Source organism: Aedes albopictus, chromosome 3, assembly GCF_035046485.1.
Source record: "Aedes albopictus strain Foshan chromosome 3, AalbF5, whole genome shotgun sequence".
Classification (NCBI taxonomy): Eukaryota; Metazoa; Arthropoda; class Insecta; order Diptera; family Culicidae; genus Aedes; species Aedes albopictus.
The window spans coordinates 280773853-280793358 of NC_085138.1; the positions used below are offsets into that span (position 1 = coordinate 280773853).

At 40.3% G+C, this 19506-nt stretch overlaps 1 protein-coding gene across 16 annotated transcripts in view; it reads right to left on the reverse strand.

Annotated features, from left to right (window-relative positions):
- LOC115257360 (probable phospholipid-transporting ATPase IA) overlaps positions 1–19506 on the reverse strand; it is a 356682-nt gene that overhangs the window by 53744 nt on the left and 283432 nt on the right. For 15 of the 16 annotated variants that reach the window (XR_009999515.1, XM_062861119.1, XM_062861111.1 and 12 more), the window contains 8 exons: positions 14966–15727; positions 14524–14880; positions 14320–14456; positions 14139–14258; positions 13870–14062; positions 13686–13804; positions 13477–13611; positions 12135–12194 (listed from right to left, as the gene is read on the reverse strand). Coding sequence is in view for 15 of the 16 variants with exons in the window: in XM_062861119.1 (XP_062717103.1) it covers positions 12135–12194; positions 13477–13611; positions 13686–13804; positions 13870–14062; positions 14139–14258; positions 14320–14456; positions 14524–14880; positions 14966–15727 (1883 nt within the window). In the remaining variant the exon portion in view is untranslated. Of the gene's footprint in view, positions 1–10426; positions 10941–12134; positions 12195–13476; positions 13612–13685; positions 13805–13869; positions 14063–14138; positions 14259–14319; positions 14457–14523; positions 14881–14965; positions 15728–19506 lie in introns of those variants that run through there. The other variant, XM_062861113.1, reaches the window with a different exon arrangement.

Consider the following 19506-nt stretch of genomic DNA (forward strand, 5'->3'; position numbering starts at 1 on the left):
GCCCAGCAGTTGAGATTTCGGTAAAACATACCGAACGCGATTAGCTGTGTAGACAGCAGCGGAAGCGGAACTGGTTTGCTACATTTCCTGTCACGTAATCCATTACACAAACCTAATACTAGGAGCGTTTATGCCTGTAACCGGAAAGTATGCTTATCACAACAGTGAGCAGAATTCCTAAAGGATTTGTAAGAAATTCTTAGAGGAATGCCTGGAAAATTTTTGGAACAATCTCTGTGGATTAATCCCTAGAAAAACCTCTAAAAATAACCACGAGGTATCACTGCAGAAATCCTTGGTGAAATTTTAGTGGTGAAAAAATTCCTGAAGAAATAACCCGAGGAATTGCAGGTCAAAATCCTACACGAATTTCTGTAAAAACCTCACAGATAAATCTCTTAATAATTCTGTAAAAAGTTCCTGGATAAACCCCTAAGTTATTTTAGAAGGAATCCCTACATCAATCTCAAGAATTCTTGAATTAATTCCTGGAGTAATTTCTACACTGTCAAAATAGATTTGCGGCAAAACTGCACACAGCTGAGCAAAAATTTTGTCTGGTAGGTATGTCAGCAAAAAGTGGCGATTGTTGAAAAGCTGACTCTTAGCAAAACGATTTACGAATCTCAGCAGTGAACTGTCAAAATTGTTGAGATCTCGGCAAAATTATTGTTAGCTCAACTTTTGACTATGTGAATTTCGACAAAAGTTTGATAACTCAGATTTCGAATTACGTGTGTAGAAGAACCATTGAAAGAATCGCTAAAGAATTACTGTTAGGATTTCAGATGAAATTCCGTGGAGAAATTCAAGGAGAAATCTAAGAGAAAACCCTAGATGAATTCCTAGATACATTGTTTGCATAATTTCTATAGTATCATGCATCAGAAGGCCGGCTCCAGAGGGACGTCATCCTCCATTTGGGACATTTGTGCCATCGCCAAAATAACAACCTATTCCATCATCTACCTGAGGGAAAAGGAAGGAAAAAGGATTTGGATGGGGATAGGGACAGGTAGGGGAATAGGAAAAGTACCCTGGAATAGGAAAAGTACTAACGCATAGGCGACCACAAAGGGTTCAAACAGCGCCCTGAAAAGGGCACTGTAATAGCGCATAAAGCGAAAGAGAGCCTAAAGCTCTTTACCACAGCGGGTTAAGAACAACAGAATATCCTGAAGATTCAGGTTTCTGAAATCAGTTTCACTTAATAAGTGTTTGCCGAATACTCGGAAACGCAGCTGCGCAAAAACTGGATAGCTACATATCAAATGATACGAAGTTCCATAATCGGATACACAGCTATCACATGCAAATGAATCAGCATGCTGAATATTCGCCATGTGATAACTGAGTCGGCAGTGGCCAGTCAATGCTTTGACCAGCATGCTGCAATTCTGTTTTGACAGATTTGTAAGATACTTCACCACCCTTGGAGATGGCTCAGTACAATACAATTTGGTTTGACGACATGACTCCAAACTATTCCAGTATTGTCTGTGTTGAGTGCACGGAAAAATATTATAACCCAAAGAATAAGTTTTAAAAACTCAAATTTGACTAAACTGCTTAAAGTTTTAACTCAAAGTTGGGTTGTTTTCTCCCTCGCCCCACCGCAATGTTTTCGAAAACAAAGAGAGAAGCACCGACGCTTCCGCTGCTCTTCCGTGGAAGAAGCCAAATTTGGGTTTTCTTGAGTTAACCCAAATTTACGTCAATTGAGGCCTCCGTTGGGTGAAAATAACTTACCACTGGGTTAATTTTTTTGCCGCTCTCAAACGAGAACTACTCACTCGCAACTATCGCTGTTTGACGCAAATTTGAGTAATTCCACGGAAGACCGGGATTGCGTCAAAACAACTTAAATTTGGGTTCATTTGTAGTTCCGTGTGGCAGCCCAGGTGTGAATCTGAAGCTTTACCCAACACTTCGATATCGGAATAGCTGGCTCAGGGCAGGGTTCCTGATTTCCACTTTTTATCTTCTTCCACATTCGAAGACAATCAGTAGCGAACGGTTGTCGCTTTAATTCGTGTGTATGCTTGTCAGCAACGACAGCAAACTCCGGCGAACGGTGGGAAGCCACACTTGGAAAATACTCATTCGTCCACATTCGCATCGCAAGCGAATGCGATTCGTGAGTGATGCGATTGATATTGTGCATACGAATTTTTGATGTTTTCGAATTATTTTCTTAGCTAATCTAGCATTTCAGCAACAATACAGTAAAAATGTATGCATTACATGCAGAAATGCTCTTCTACTTATGATAATAGCCGCTTCGATCGCTCACCAGCATTCTTCACCATTCGCCATTCATTCATTCGCTTGCGATCCAAACTGCGACGAATGGCAACGAATATTCATGTCAAGCAGCTGGTTCATCGCTTCCCACTGGTGATGGGGTTGCGTGTTTGATCACGACGATCCGTTTGCTGCATCTTTCTCGATTCGCTTCAGCAAAGAGGAGTGAATATGAATGGAGTGAGGCGAATATACCGATCCTTGGCTCAGGGCCAATGAAGTCATGTGATGTTCCAGTGCGAGCTAACTTATCAGCCAATTCATTTCCAGCGATGGAAGAATGGCCAGGTACCCATACAAGGTGAACAGCGTTTGCTGAATTCAGCTTCTCGATTTGAGTTCGATAAGCGATAACTATCTTTGACCTAGAGTTGGCCGAAGCAAGTGCTTTAATAGCTCCCTGGCTATCTGAACAGAACTTTGCCGATTACGTGTTGCTGAAGTGGTGGCAGCTCTCAGCACATAAGAGCAAAAAATACAGCCTGAAAAACGGAGCAGTGTCTGCAAAGTGAGTCAGACTAATGTAGCCTTAGCTCACGAGAGTAGACACCAGCACCGGCTCGACCTTCGACAAAGCAGCCTTCAGTGTAATATACGATATCGTCTGAAATACTCATCTCCAGATAACCTGATATCCACTCTTCCCGGGAAGGAATTTCGTGGAAAATGCCCTATATGAAAAATTACAAGCAACTGTAGGATCACTTGAAGCAAGCAAATCTTTGTCCCAATTCACCAAAAGTGGAAACAACGAGGTGTGTGTTGATCTGCATTGGATCTTTCTCCTTTCGCCCTTTTGCCACCACACAAGACATGTATAAACCAATGTTAGTCAAACAACAGTTGTGTCAATCCATTTGATATACTTGGGTTTTAGACCCCAACTTATACCAAAGATACGCCGGCATTGCCCGAAGGCCATACAAGCTTTCTTGATTCTGAATTCAATATGAGGTGTCCTTCACGAAAGCTTGGAATCTAGAATAACTCCAAAGCACTTAACCTGTTCAGTCACATCGATTTTAGAATCCAACAGACGCAAAGATCGAAAACCATTACAGTTTCACCTTTCCGGAAAAAGAACAATAGATGTTTAGTCGGATTTACCGAAAGGCCATATAGGCGACACCAACCCTCAACTACCTGAAGAGTGCTTTGCATCAGGTCGAAAAGGATGCTGATGCAGATACCAACTAACAATGTTAGATAGTCATCGGCAGAACCATAAATAACCGCTATTATTGAGTTGTCTCAATAGCGTATCGGCTACGAGATTCCACAAAAGCGGAGACAAGGCTGCCCCTTGGAGGCATCCACAAACACTCAATTTTATAATCGCTGCTCCACGCAATGTCGAGAAGAGATGTTGGTTCTTGAACATTTGGTGAATCCAATTGGAAATACTTGGATATATACCATGACCTCGTGCGGCATCCAATAGGGCATCAAAAGGAACGTTGTCAAAGGCACCCTTGATATCTAAGAAAACACCCAAGCAAGATTGCTTTTGAGCGAATGCCTTCTCGATATTGCAAACAACCTTGTGTAAAAGAGTCACAATGCGTTCTAAGCATTTCAGAGGAAAAGGGGTCAATCTGATAGATCTGAAACTCTTTGCTTCTTCATACGATGGACAACCCACTTTGGAATAAATAATATTCGGCTAAGATTTGGGAATATACCCTGTAGAAAAACTGCTAATAAGTATTTTTTTTTTCAAAACATGTTTGAAATAATCAAATCCCTTCTGAAGCAAAATAGCACATAACATAAGTGGAACTCCATGGTCAGAGCGAAGGAATAAGTTGTATCCTTTTCCAGCACGCGAAACTGTTATATCTTTCATAAAAGGCGTCGAACTGTCACTTATTTTGGTAAACAAAAAACATCTGATCCAATCAGTATAGTCTATTTTACGAAACGACAACAGTGTTGATATTGATATTAACACTCACGGGCTTGGGCGCAACCTCCTGTCAAATTTCCATTCATGAAATGAGCGATCAGCTGATCCGAAACGTCTCGTAAAATGGCTCATTCTAGTTTTGGCAAAGAATACAGGAACGAAGATTGGCATCTGAGACATGCGAAAAACTAGTTGCTGGAAATCCACTTATTCATGTTGTCATAAATTCATTGAAATCTTCGTAATAACACATCCACGTTCCACCTATCGATCTCCCTTCATATTTAAAGCCATAAAACGTACTTTCGACTTGAGTTTATAAAGTTTATTACAATTTATGCGCTATTTTAGATCTCCACGTGTTGCCAGTCTAGATCTATGAGGTCTTTGTTTTACTTCACAGCAATGAAAAATGGTATACATGCTGAAAAATAGTATGGCAATAATGTTATAATGCATTTGACATTTCGATGCCCTTTATAACAGCGTTCGAACTCGGAAAGGCATCAAATTTTTGAGCCAGAGTTCCACTTATGTTATGTGAAAATAGGATAAATCCCATCTACCCCAGGAGATTTAAAAGGAGCAAAACTATTTAGTCCCCATTAACCTTCACGTACCCGACCACCAACATCTCATTTTCAAAATGCTGGCATTTCCTCAATTTTCATCCAACTTTTTTGAAGTCGCCCTCAATCGATCATACATTGGTGCAAGTTTATTACACCCAAGTGGCCATGCATTATCCGGAACCATTCCGGTGATATTCCGGATTGTACTGGGGTCAGGGAGGGTGCCGAAATTGCTAAAAATGATTATTTCGAGTGTTATTGTGTTTGAACCATCGATTTTCAGCGGAATTTACATTGCGAACAATAAAACACAACTGCGATAAACAGATTTGAATAAGTTGACCCATCCGGATCACCGTGACAGCACAGACAAACATACACATTACTTAGAAGAAAATTGCTTCAAAAACATCGTTTGGCATCTCACTAGCACCCTCTATAATGCTCAATCCGAAGCATTCAATTGCAGGTGTTGTTTCCCTCGGCTCGATGTAACAATTTTGCAGGTGACGACTCCCCCGAGGCGTCATCCATTCATAAAACATGAATGAAGGTTCATGATTGAGTCATTTTATGTAAATATTGATCGGCGTCGCGTTCATTTCTCTCTAAAATTGAGAGGTGACGGTGGCACAGCAGCGCCACCATGACACTTGCGAGCACAGTCCGAACCACACTATATTTTCAAAATGACCGTTAAATCGTGCGATGATTTCGATTTGAGTAATATGTCTGTTTGTCTGTGGTGACAGGTTCCGCGGGGGCCTCATTGGGGTCACTTCTGGTTTTTTATCCAAAACGTGTCGTGCGACATATCAAACTTTATGATTTCGAATGACTAAGTCAAAAACGATAGACTGCAGTCTGTATCAACTAATATGGCCACCCTGGATCATCTAGCATAGGTTCCACGGGAGTGACATCGGGGACATTTCTGGTTTGCAACTAAAACATGCCGAAAGACTTATCAAATTTTATGATTTCAAGAGAATGGGGCTGGAAAAAATGTCTGAAGAATGAACCAACTGTTATGGCCGCTCCGGAAAACCTGAAACAGGTTCCGCGAGGGCCTCTCAAACACAATAACACACGAAATAATCACTTTTGGTCATTTGGCAAAACAGACAACTCCCCCACCCCCTGACCCCAGTACAATCCAGAATATCTCCGGAATTATTACATGACCACTTGAGTGTAATAAACTTGCACCAATTTATGATCGATTAAGGGCGACTTCAAAAAAATCGGATGAAAATTGAGGAAATGCCAGCATTTTGAAAATGAGTTGTCGGGGGTCGGGTATGTGAAGGTTAAATCGATTCTATAGCTACAATGCTCCAGGCCGAAGCCAGAGAATTATAACAACAAGAAAAGACATCTCATCCGAAGATGTAATATCCACACATCCGGGGAATTGTGTACTGAGTAAGCATTTCATAACTTCCTCATCTAAGACAGTGAAATCGCTATTTTGCAAACGAAGTTCATTCCCTTGGAAATCCTTTGTTTTCGCAATGATTTTGTTCAACTGGCTGACTTCACTCAAAATGGAAACAATTCTGCAAAGGTTTCCCAGCCGGATCGTCAGCAGACCGAAGAGCTTTCTGGTAGGCCTTACGAGCTGACGTGAGAACCTCTGATCCAGTCGAACGTCGTCTGTTCTATCTCCTTCTCAGTGAATCAAAATTCAACCATCGCGCAACAATAATGACAATGTCGCAACCTGTATTTGTTGCGACAAACAAACCCATGCGACATAAGTTTGTCCCAACTTGAAAATAATGGGATTAACATCGTACACCACGAGTTTAGAGATTTTTAAGCCTTGCATTGCGATTTTCGAACGGTAACTTCGAGTCGGTAAACACTGCAACTCTGGTGAAGCTCTATCACCAAACAGTTTCGACTTTGGGTTAGCAATAATTGATTATTCACGAGTTGAAAAGTACGCAACAAATTCAGCTTCCGTTTTGTCTGCAACAAAAAAAAATCGAGATCATGTCATTATCTGTTACCGGTAGGGATAAAGAGTAATCGTCGCACCTTCTTTGTTGCTTGTTTTGTGCCTCTTTTGTCTGACAATTCTCTTCACTGCTCCTTCTACATGGTGAGCTTAGCCAGATCAGAGTTCCACCAAGAGGCCCCCCTTGTGGTCTTCCCAGACCGCAGAAGAAGAGCTTCCTCAATAGCTTCCATCAACGGATTCATCTCAATCACATGCTAGAACAAAGCGTTATGTCTAACACTTCCTCTCTAGCAGAAAGCATGAAGGTTGGGCAGTATCAAAGAATAAGAATATCAAGAATGCCCACTCCGATTATGCTCGGGACGACACTACCGCAGCACTATCTGCGGATGAAAGTTAGCACACCTCTGGTGGTTGGTTCAAAGATAAGTAGAGGAGACTGAGGAGACTTGATCCCTGGGGAGACTTGTTCCCCCCCCCCCCCCCCCCCATATTTTCTCGGGATCAGAAACAGTTTTCTTCTAGCATATTTTTTTTCCAAAACAACATCTGGAGAGACGACAATGTTTTGGCTACAATTGATTTTAATTGTGTACTGCATTATTTTTTAATGGCTGATGGTTTGTTTTCAGTCTTTCAGAAATCTTTTAGGCGATTCCGAAAAATCTCAATAACTTTGTGAAAATTGAACCAAATCGTGTCAAAATTTCACAGCACATAGTACAAATAAAATACTCTCGTAAATACAATACGTATTTATCCAAATAAGGTTGTTATATAAATATTTCAATTCATGTAGCTTAGTGTATACAACAGTGACATGGGAGACTTGATCACTCGAGGATTACACACACATTATACATGTTAAAAATAAAATTCTATTTGGAAGCCTCTATTTACTCGGAATTCTAGTACAGTCGGAACCCGCTCGTTGAGCCACAACCTCCACCCAACCAACGAATTCGATTCGTTAGTTGGGTGAAGTGACAGCAGCACAAGGGGCGTGCGCATTGTTTTTTTAAATCGTGTTTTGGTTGGAAGTAAAAAGTAAAAATTTTCAATTTGTTTGACATTTAGAGCAAAACTGATACGTTTTGCAAGATACACGTATATGGCCAATGCGATAATTAAATATTTTCACCCATATTTAGTCGGTGAAGTGAAAATACAGATGATTATCAAACCACCCGAACCAAAGTGCAAGCACAAAACGCTTTCAATGATCGACAAAATAAAGATTGCCGATGTTTTGCATTTGTTTCGAAGTAATTATACATATTGTTTTTTTTTTAAGTAATATGAAATAGAAATTCTTCTCGATTATCAGTAAAGTTTTAGAAACCAAATACTCATTAGCTCGCCCCTCGGAATTACAGATTGGTTATCATTTTCCCAACTAAAAAGCCACCCAACTATTAAACCCCCAACCAGCGGGTTCCGACTGTATATTCAATGATAAAACGTGTCAGATAATTATTATTTTATTACACACCATTAAAAGGGGGATCAAGTCTCCCCATTTTCAAAATACGGCATATCCTTAGCAATTTAAGGAAATCTTACAATTTCAAATACACCATATTCATCAAAAATGTAAGAAAATTTGAAAAGAAAATGAACAGGAAGTTTCTGGAGCTGTTTTCCCTATAAATTAAACATGTGCTCAAAAGGGAATCAATTGTGACCCATTTTTGAAAAATACATCATAAGACATGCCTCTATAAAAACACAGTTTTGAAAACTTTAACAATAATTTAAAGTCCTTCTGTTGTGTATAAACTTGCAATAGATGTTTACCGTGCCATGCCCTAATACCGTGTGCCTCCTAATACCGTGTATTTGATGAAAAACTCAAATATTTTACTAAGTGTATTATTTTTTTAACTGAGTAACTAGTTCAATCATTAGCATATTAAACCTTCTCAAGTTAGGCGTGATAAACTTGGCACATATTTACAAAAACAAGCAATACAAAATATTTACAGAATGTGAGTGCAAAGTACCAATACACGGTATTAGGGCATGGTTCCTTTTTGTGTTCCAAATACCGTGTTTCGGCTAAAACTTGCAAACTGAAAATATTGATACTTTTTACTTTATGAATCAATTGCACAAACCTCTAGGGAACGTTTGACGCACAGGCTCTTTAAAGAATGAACTTAGTATGATTCATATAGTGATGAGTCAAACGGCCACCAATGTATGCGGGTCACATACACGGTATTAGGAACAATGCTATGTTTTAAAATTTAGATTTTAACAATGGATTAAACATTTGGAATTCCATTAACCATATTTATTATACATAATACACACAATAAGCAATAATATAGCGTTTGAAAAATCAAGAAACATGGCTTATTGATTTTTACAGAGCTCTTTGAAGTGAAGAGCATACTTAAGGTCACGGTATTAGGGCATGGCACGGTACCTGCCATTCTGTACGAAAAATGGATCTAGTTTTGTGTTTTTTCTTAATGTTACAAGCAAATTAAGAAAAAGGGATCAAGTCTCCCCAGTCTCCTCTATAGCAATGATTGCGTTGTTGACAAGCACACATGCTCGAGGCTTGACACACAAGTTTGCCATTTTATTTTCACTGAAATTAGCAAACACCAGGTTCACTAGGGGACATAGTAAGGTTCATGGACTAAAGGTGTACTATTTTAAAGTCTGCAAAGATTGATGGTTGCTGTTTAAAGACAACAAAAAGAAGATTTTTCGTGAACTCAAGAAGTCTTGAACACTTTATACTCTTATAATTATTGACAAAATTAAACATATTTGTAGTTCTGTAAAAGCATTTGAGAAAATGGATCTTTAAGTTTACAATTTCCGATGGAATGAGAATGGAAAGGATTTTTTTAAATGAAATGGTGACGTAGTTAGATGTGATGATGCAAGAATTTTTCTATGTAACATTACACAGCGCAACATTTTTTTGTCTCAAGAGCAAACTAATGTGTCTCTGACAGATTTTGGGCCGCTGAATCCGAATCCGAGCTCAGATTTGCTTCAACACGTCACAATTTTGAGCTATACCTCAATTTATAGGGCAAAATATGCGATTTTGGGCTTTTTTGACTGTAAGCCATTAAGCATAGAAATATTTTTTTCAAGCAATCAAAAGGTTAATTGGTCAATTAACATCTAAATTAACGACTCATGCAAAATATTTCGTTTTACCTAATCAAATTTAATAGATTTAAGCATTTTATGTTAGTATGAAAACTTGCATGCAACTTTTGGAGGGTGACTTGTATGGGAAATATCGTACCTAACATAAATCGCTTAAAACTATCAAATTCGATTTGGTAAAACGAAATATTTTGCATGAGTCGTTAATTTAGATGTTAATTGACCAATTAACCTTTTGATTGCTCAATAAAAATATTTCCATGTCTAATGGCTTGCAGTCAAAAAAGCCCAAAATCGCATATTTTGCTCTATAAATTAAGGTATAGCTCAAAATTGGGACGTGTTGGAGCAAATCTGAGCCCGGATTCGGATTCAGCGGCCCAAAATCTGTCAGAGACACATTAGTTTGCTCTTGAGACAGACCAAAAGTTAATTTTTGTTACGCTGTGTTATCTGTTTTACAACATTTTTTGTTTGTTATTTTTAATACAAATAAATTATAACTACTAAATATATTCACAACTTAGTGCATATTATCCATCACCTATCCCGAACATTCATATATGTTTACCTTAAATAATCTAGACAACACGATCCTCTGCTTAACCTCTTCAACACTAGTGGGCAATTTTGCTGAACTTACAGATTACAGATTATGATGTTTAGAACATGCACTGAACATATGCATACAAAATCGAATTAGTAATGCATTTCTACTTTACAGTGCACGGCTGGGGGTTTGCATAATGTTTGCGTTACTGAACGGTGCACAAATGATTCGGGTTAGTTACGCGTTTTAGTGTTTTGAGTTTTTAAAGGGTTCACTAGTCAAAGGGGGAAGGTTTATCGCAATGGTACTTTATATACTCATATAAAGAAAGAATTGCAGGGAGTAAGAAATATGAGAGCAGGGTAGAAGAAAGAAGTACTGGAACTATCTGTACGAAATTGAAGAAGAAGGGTTTGCAATAAAAACCTGTATTTTTCGACTTTTAGGTGCGTCGATATCGCAATCGTTACATAGGTAACCGATATCTCCGGACTTGACCTAGATCTGGGTTAAGATCGAACATCACCACAATCACAAGGGAAGATGTTGTTCGGTTCGAGGAATGAATGGATGAGAAATGGAAATTATTAGCGGTGTTATAAGGATATATTTATTGATGGGGAAGTGGGTTTGATAAATGTAGTAAATGTAGTGTTTAAAGATTTCGTTTACAAGTATTGGAACTTAACTACATAAAATTCCTTTATTTTGACCGTAACTGTTTTGTAGTATTAAATTGTAAATGAAAACATGGTTAAGAAAACAACATACAAACTAAATGTAGATAAAAAGAGTTGAAATTATAAATCATAGAAAATCAAACCTAAAATACGACAATAGTCAGACAGATCGAAGTTTTCAAAAAGTAACTAAATCACACAACATTACACACACAGAAACTTAGTTTTTGTTTCAAACAAATCATTCAAGATTAGACAAGATTCCAATCTCAGTACAAATCTGTATAGAAATAACGGAAATAAGGGACAGGCATTTTCAAATCAACAAAGCAAGATATGGCACAAAACACCAAACCAAACAGAAACTAGCAATCAACGTAGAAAGTAGAAGAACAGTTAGTAAATAAAAGATCAAACAAACAAACAAACAACATCAGCAACAACATTTAAAACAACACGAAGAAGAAGATTTAAAGAGGAGGAACAGTGGGATTGAAAAGTGGGTAATTCCTACGAAAGGATGGTTTGTTAGGTTGGGAAATATAACTAATCAGTGCCCTACAAGAAGGGGACCTTCTACTGACGCTTCTCTATGTTCTAACTCGAATAGTATTCGCAAGTTTGGAGACGAACATATACGGATATACGAGACAGAAGGAGTAGACTTGAAAGAAAGTGTTAAATTGAACTAATTGAATTCAAATAGAAGAATAAAACTAAGGAATCAATCAACGTCTGCAATGTATGTAGTTGTACTATTGAAACTGCAGATCCTAATGTACGAACGAGTATAATGACAACATTAGATAAGTTCTGAGTCTGGTTGGCTTTCGAAAGGAATGAAGGGAAGAGCGTCTCTGCTATTCAGTATTGTGTTTTTGCTGCAATTACTATCACAAGGGTTTTTGGGACGGATATGGATGTTTTTGGAGGATATAGTTTATCTCTTTTTGCTTTTGATTCACAGTGAACAGAATATAGCCATGAGTGGAATTTAGAAGCATAAAATAATACTTACGAAGATCGTGACTCCTTTATGGGATGAGGTGTTGCAATACTTTGATTTCGGTTTCTTATCCTGTGATGACAGAAGAGAAACATTATTTATGTTGATTCGGGTAGAGGTAGTGTTGTATGAACTGTGAGTAATTCTTGGCGGAACTGTTGACGCGTCCCATGGAGAAATTGTTCAAAAAATCCTAGATAAATCCACAGATAAATACTTAGAGAAATTTCTTATTAAGCCGAACAGGAATCTTTGTGGAATCCCTAAATAAATCCATGAAGAAATCCTATGGAAAAATCCCTGATTGCATTTCCTGCTGAATACCTAGTGGAATTAAAGAAATCCCTATAGGAACTCCTGAAGATTTTTTTTGATAAATCTCTTGTGGTATTCATAGGGAAATGCCTGGTGGGGTCGCGCATGGAGTCCCTGGAAAAATTCCTGAAGGAATTACTGAAAAAATCCAAAGAAGAATTCTTGAATAAATACCTAGTAGAATGTATAGAGCAATTCCGGATGAAACTCGTGGAGGAAACTTTAGAGGAATCACAAGAAGAACTTCTGGATAAACCCATGGTAGGATTTCTAGATGAATCTTTGGTGAAATCCCAAGAGAAATCCTTAGAGAAAACCTTAGAGGAAAGCCTGAAGAAAAATTAGATCCCTGATGAAATTCTTGGAGGAATCTACAGGAACTCCTGTACAAATCACTAAAAAAAACCAGCGAAATTTCTTGAAAAACCCTTGGTAGGATCTCTAGTGGAGCTTTTGATAGAATCCCTAAGAGAATTTATGAAAAAAAAACTGGTAAAATTGCTGGAGGAATCTAAAGAGGAACGACTAGAATTACTTTATAAATCACTGGAAGAACTATTAGAGGTATTTCTAATGGGATTCTTATAAAAAAAATCCCAGGTGGAATCCTTAAAGATATCCTCTGAGAAAACCCTAGAGGGCACCCTGGACTGGAAGGATTCCTTTAAAGATCTAACAAATATTGGATTGTGACCTTTAATTGGCGTTCAATATAAAATTCAGTTTTGCTATTTTGTTGGCTTAAGTAAATTATTAAGAAAGTTTCAAATGAATTCAATTAGTTCTAAAAATAGTTATGTCATTTGCTATCTCTCGCTATCTTCGAAGCGAGGCACATGACCGTGGTAGTTCAGGGGTACGGGTGCGAATGCAATCATTCCCCGCCATACACGCGCTACATTTCTTCATTGGCTTGATCTGAAAGAACACTTCAACTTCACTGATCTTTCGAGTTAACTTGAAGCATCGTATTCTTGACAAGCTGTGATAAAAGGTGGTGTAAAATTATCAGAACCGGCTAAGAATTAGCAATACTTACACTTTGACTACAACATCGGGCAGCAATGCCGTAATCGGTATCAGGAACAGGCCCAACCAAAACGCGGGCGACGAGAAAATCATATCATCCATACCGGTGAATACCGCTCCCACCGGTAACGTTGGCCAGATATTGCTGTGAAGGTGAATTTAAAGAATGATGAGTAGGATTATGTAAAATCTAGATAGATTCATGTCATATCATCTTACCTATAAATAAATATAAACATAAACCACAGCACCATGGAGCCCCAGATGGAGCAATGCGTCAGCCATGTCCAGGAGTTCGTCACCAGACCAGCTTTCAGACACACAGTAACAACTACATACTGAAACGAATAGAATGGTTAGAAACATCAGTCCTTTGAGCTGAGAAACCTTCACTCAAACTTACAGTATAAACTATATTTCCTAACACTAGATAACCACCGTCGCGACCGTTTCCCCAGATCACGTCGCCTTGGTACGAAAACATTGGCAGCCAGTATAAGATCACCGAGTGGACCAGAGCGTTGAAAATCCAGTACCAGAATACTTTAACGTTAAATAGTTGGGCACTTTGGGATGGTTCGTAGAGCCTTGGTTCTCTGTTGAAAAAAAAACGAAATGAAATAGCCACGATTAGAATTCATGGAAATTGTCGTTACCAACTTTTAAACTTACTTCAGCATTTGCTCCGCAGAGGTCACTTTGTCAAAGAGACCCATCGCGAAGGGTGGCAACGCAGTGAAGAACACATTGTACAAACCGATTGTCCATCGTTCGAAAAGGATTTGGCCAGACCTAAGAACAATAGGAAATATCAGTAGAAATCACACATTTGTCAAAGAACAATCACACTTACCATCCGGAGTAGATAGCGAACCACAGCTCTATCACGTAGAGACAGATGTTCTTGTAGAAACTGTACAGGATTAGCTTGCACATCCGACTGTAGTTCCACGCCCCGTGCACCAACAGTAACTTTCGTAAATAGCTGAACTGTAATTTCAAAAAATGATTTAGTAATCTGCCATCAGTTCATCAAACGTCCCCAAAACACACATACCTGTGCTATCGAATAGTCGGACGCACAAGCCGCCTGCAGGCCCTCCACGCCGGAAATGCCCACCCCGACGTGGGCCTTCTGGATCATGGCCACATCGTTGGCCCCGTCGCCGATGGCCAGCGTGACCGACTTCGTGTTGGTAGTGACCAGATCTACCACGTCGGCCTTCTGGATGGGTGACACCCGACAGCAAATGACCGCCTTGCAGGAGATGCACAGGTCCAGGAAATCAGTCCTCAAATCACAGCTCAGAGCGTACTTTAGCGTCTTGCCGTCCACTATCAGTGCGACGTTGTTCTCCTTCCGCAGCTGGTCGCCGAACTCGGCAATGTGCCTCTGGACACAGTTTCGCGTATTCTGAGAATTATAAAACGAATTACAACATCAGATTATTATTACGGATGCACCGTAGATTTTTTTCAATAAGAAACATCATACTCACATCTAAACTATCCTCGTTTAAAATAATTAAGTCCATGCCGTGCGACAGCAGCTTGCACGAATAGCCTATGTTGATAGCAGTCTCCTGCTTATCACCGGTCAGCACCCACACGTTGATCTTGGCTTCGAGCAGCGAAGCAATGGTTTCAGGTACACCGTCCTGCAGTTTGTCCTCGATGGCCGTTGCACCGAGCAGCATCAGACTCGTCTCGATCAGATTGGCCGCGTCCTCCACCTTCTGCTCCCGGTACTGCAGCGAGGTGGACGCTTTATGGTACGTGTGCTTCCAGTCTTCGTATACATCGTCCGGGATGACCGCCACCGCACAGCACAACGTCCGCAGACCTTCGGTGGCGAATTCCTCCAGATGCTGGAGCGTTGCCTCGCGATAGGCTTGCCCGTTGGGGGCCAACCTCTCGTAGATCACCGTATCCGCTCCCTTGCAGTACAGTTTGATTTCCCCTTTGGAGTTCTTGGCAATGACTGACATCCGCTTCCGCGTAGAGGTGAACTCCAACACGTTGAGGATTTCGAAGCGTTCGTGGACACCGAGAGCTTCAATTTCCACATAGGTTGGCGTTCTCGTGTGGAACACATAGCCGAACCGTTTTGCCCCGTACACCAGAGCTCGCTCGTCTGGGCTGGCCGCGTGATACTGGATATTGTCGTTGTCGCTCTTCTCCGGTATCACCGTATGGCAGATCGCCATCAGTGTTAGGAACTCACGCAGAATGGCAGCCGTGTGGTGGTTGTTCATTATGTGCTAATGTTAAGAGAAAAGAAAGGAGGTATAATGGATTAGTTCAAATTATCTTCTATAGCACTATCAAGTAAATTTTGTTCGACCATGTTCGTCTGTTCTCCGTGGTTTACACTCACCAGTTTCACTCTAAAACCTCCTAATTGTAAAAACGCTTCGCTAAGCCTTGAAACCCCGGTATATCATCCTTGAAATCACGTTGAAATCATCCTGTAACTCCTTGAAACCACCTGACCTTTCCAGAAATACTTTTATACTCCTCTTATAATTCCTTGAAGCTTTTCCTGGAAGTCCACTGAAACCCTCGGAAACCTCTTAGTAAGTTTATGAAACGTTTAAAAACCTCTCGGAAACCTTCTCTATAAACCTGGCCTGAAACGTTTTGTAATTCCTTGAAGAAGGTAAAATATAATGAAGTCACACCTCGAATTTTCAAAGATCAAATCGAAAATCTGAAGATTAATTGGTCAGCACCATTAATTGATCAATTTTCAGCTCAAACAATCATTCCGATCCTTAGATGTTTGTCCTAAAACATTCGAGATGTGGTTAAGTTAAAATTTTACCTGAACACCTCATAAGCATGTCTGAAACCTCATTGAAAGCATCCTGAAACCTCTGCAAACCACTCCCCAAACCAAAAGCCACCAAAAACTCGAAACCTCCTAAAACTTTAAGCACCTTGAAATCTCTTGAAACTTCATTAAAACCACCTTAAAACCCCTTGCAATCCGCCAAAGCTTCTCAGAAACAAACACCACCAGTATAAATACTGGTTTGCGTCTATTTCTGGGTAGGGATGGCCTTGGCATTGCGGCGTCACATGCACGGCTCAGTGTTCCGACTAGATCGTCGCTGGATAGATCGTCGGTGTTACCCTCCATAACTAAGCAATCGCTTCAAAAATGCCGATTTATCGAAGTGTGAGGTCAGTCATCCCCTATGACGATCGATGAGCTTCGGCAGTGCCCGTCCTCCTCCGTGTTCTACCCTGTATCGAATATGGTCCACTGTGCGTGTATTTATCTTCGACCCTCCAGTCCGAGCTAGGGTTCAGACCCGGGCTTCAGAAGGTCACATCAATGCCCGAGCAGGAGAAAATAGCCGAAGAATAACTAACTCAGGCATGGAAAACCGAATGCCTACAACCTGAATGAGGTATTAAGTAGCCCTGCATAAGAGGTAAAATACCTACAATAATAACTGGTGTGTATTCTGTGCATAACGCGTGAATAATGACATCAGGCATGGCAATACCTAAATAATAATCGGCGATTTTTCCATACAAATAGCGATTTTTCCATAATTGAATAATACCTCAAGCAGTCCTCAACACCAAATCAATAACTCATTGAGGTATTGTATCAATACCTACAAAATACTTGGATAACCGACCAATACCTTGTCTTGCTGCCTTTGGTATTCTCCAGTTATGTGTCAGTTATTCATTCCTGTTCGGGTAATGGACTCTGCACCGTTTCTACTGTAGGTTTTTATGTCGCCTACGATCACAATATTGACGTTCAGTCTAGCCATAGCTTCGAGTAGACCCAGCCTCTCACGTTAGTCAAGCGGCTACCCCACTCAATCGTCCAGGCGTTGAAGTCTCCACCAATGATCACGGGACTCAATCCCGCGCTTGATAGCGAATCCAGCATAAACAAGAACTGGTCTCTCAGACACTTGGGAGGAGCATAACCACTACAGTAGTACACCCCATTGATCTTCGCTATTGTGAAGCCCTCGTGCGACGTGTAAATTATTTCCTGGACCGGATAATGAGCGGTTGTACAGATCGCCACTAGCTTGGCCTTATCCGCTACCCAGTTTCCGGTATCGGGAGGGATGCGGTATGGGCGTAAAGTAAAGTAAAGTAATGACTCCGAGCCGGACTACCACAGCAACTGTTGTGCGGCTTCACAGTGGATCATGTTAGCTGTGTAACCTGCATTATCGTCGGTTTGTTCAACCTCCTCGCGTGCCTAGACATTTAGGCCGTCTTCTACAACAAAAGTGAAAGCCAGGACTACTCTCTCCTCGACCCACTAAACACATTCCTATGGTCGCCAAAACCTTCGTCTCTCCGGAACCACCAAGAAGGCATTGCTTCAGAGAAGGGCTAGTGCACATCGCACCCACATAGTTAGCTGCGCATTCTGCAACAACGAACATCAATAACTCGCTTTGGAGAGCCCGTCGCAGTAGCATGCTGGCGCTTAGCCAGTTTCCCGAGTGGTCCTCACCACTCCCTTTATCTTCGGAAGGCAGGCAGAGTCAACCCCGCCCACGTCCAACTATTTTGCAGACATCAAGAACGCATGCCTACGATTCCTACAGAAACGATTCCTTCAGAAACTCCATCTGTCGATTACTCTAACAATGGCATCCGGGGATTCCATCAGGAGTTCCTTTTGGAGATTCCTAAAAAAAACATGCTGGGGATTCATTCAGAGTCTCCCTAAGGAGATTTCACCAGGAATTCCTACTGGGGAATCCTCCACAATAGATTAGTTCTGGGGGTAGCTCCAGGTATCCCTTCAAAAGTTTCTTTCAGGAATTTCTACAAGAGTTCAGTCGAGGATACCGAGAAATAACTCTTGAAATATTAAAAAAATAAAAACATCCAGAGAATTTCCGCAAGGAACTTCTGGAGGATTACAATAAATAACCAAACGAAATCCTACAAGATTAACTAGAAATACCTCAGAATAGTGCCCTAAAAGAAACAAAAGTAGTTCTGATTAAACCCATAAAATTTTCCCCTAGTATCCCCGAAGACACTCCTAAAGGAATCCGTTAACAAATTGCTGGAGGACCCTCAGAAGAAATTCATGGAACAATTCCTTTTCATTTTCATTTTCATTTTGCAGCATTTGGTGGGGCAATGAGAGCGCAAGTCAGTCCAAAGCCGATGATAAGGAGGGGTAATGGCTGAATAGTCTTTGCTGACCACATAAACGCCATGGGATAGGAAAAGGGTATTTTGGTGTGGGATTAGGGTGTTGGTATAGACTTAACAATATCAATGCTATTCAGATGCAAAATAATTTTAAGGCTCAATAGTGAATCGCATACCTTCCAAAACCAAAAAACAATAATCCACAAAATGCCAAGCAAGTCATAGAAAGAAAAAGCGCCCGATTGTTTATTTTGTCAATTATAACAAACGGAAACTTCTACCCTCTCCGACTCGCCAGTCACCCCGGAAAAAATGTCCCTTCAGTTCTGGAAAATATATTATCCCCAATTAAGCCTTTAATCGAATTGTCCGCGTGGTCTTGTAGTACCCCTGCTAGGTAAGAATCAGGCATTGCCATACATATTAAATGCTAGACATGACCCCATGGATAGCATTTGCATATGTAAAAGCTTTGCTGATGTGACTTTCCTATTAGGCAATTCTCTCATCTCATGTTTGTCTTCAAAACCTTATCAAGCTTAGAAAATTGAAGTTGATAAACAATACATTACAAGGTTCGAATTCCCATAGAATGAGATCATTCATTCGCACTACAACACCATAGGAGATAATACCACATTGGCTGATTACAGTACAAATGTGAAAAATCTCCCTTTTCCCCCTATCCGCAACCCGGGGACGCGCCCTGTTGGATTTCGAAAGCCTCGGAGAATATTACAAACCTTCAATGGCATTCCCATAAACTAACCCACATTGCCCATTCAGGGGTCTGACTGGGCCTATTACCCTCCCTCAGTTTGTAATATTCTCTCCAACTTGGAATTATATTTTCCCGGCACAAATGACTTCGACAATTGTTCGA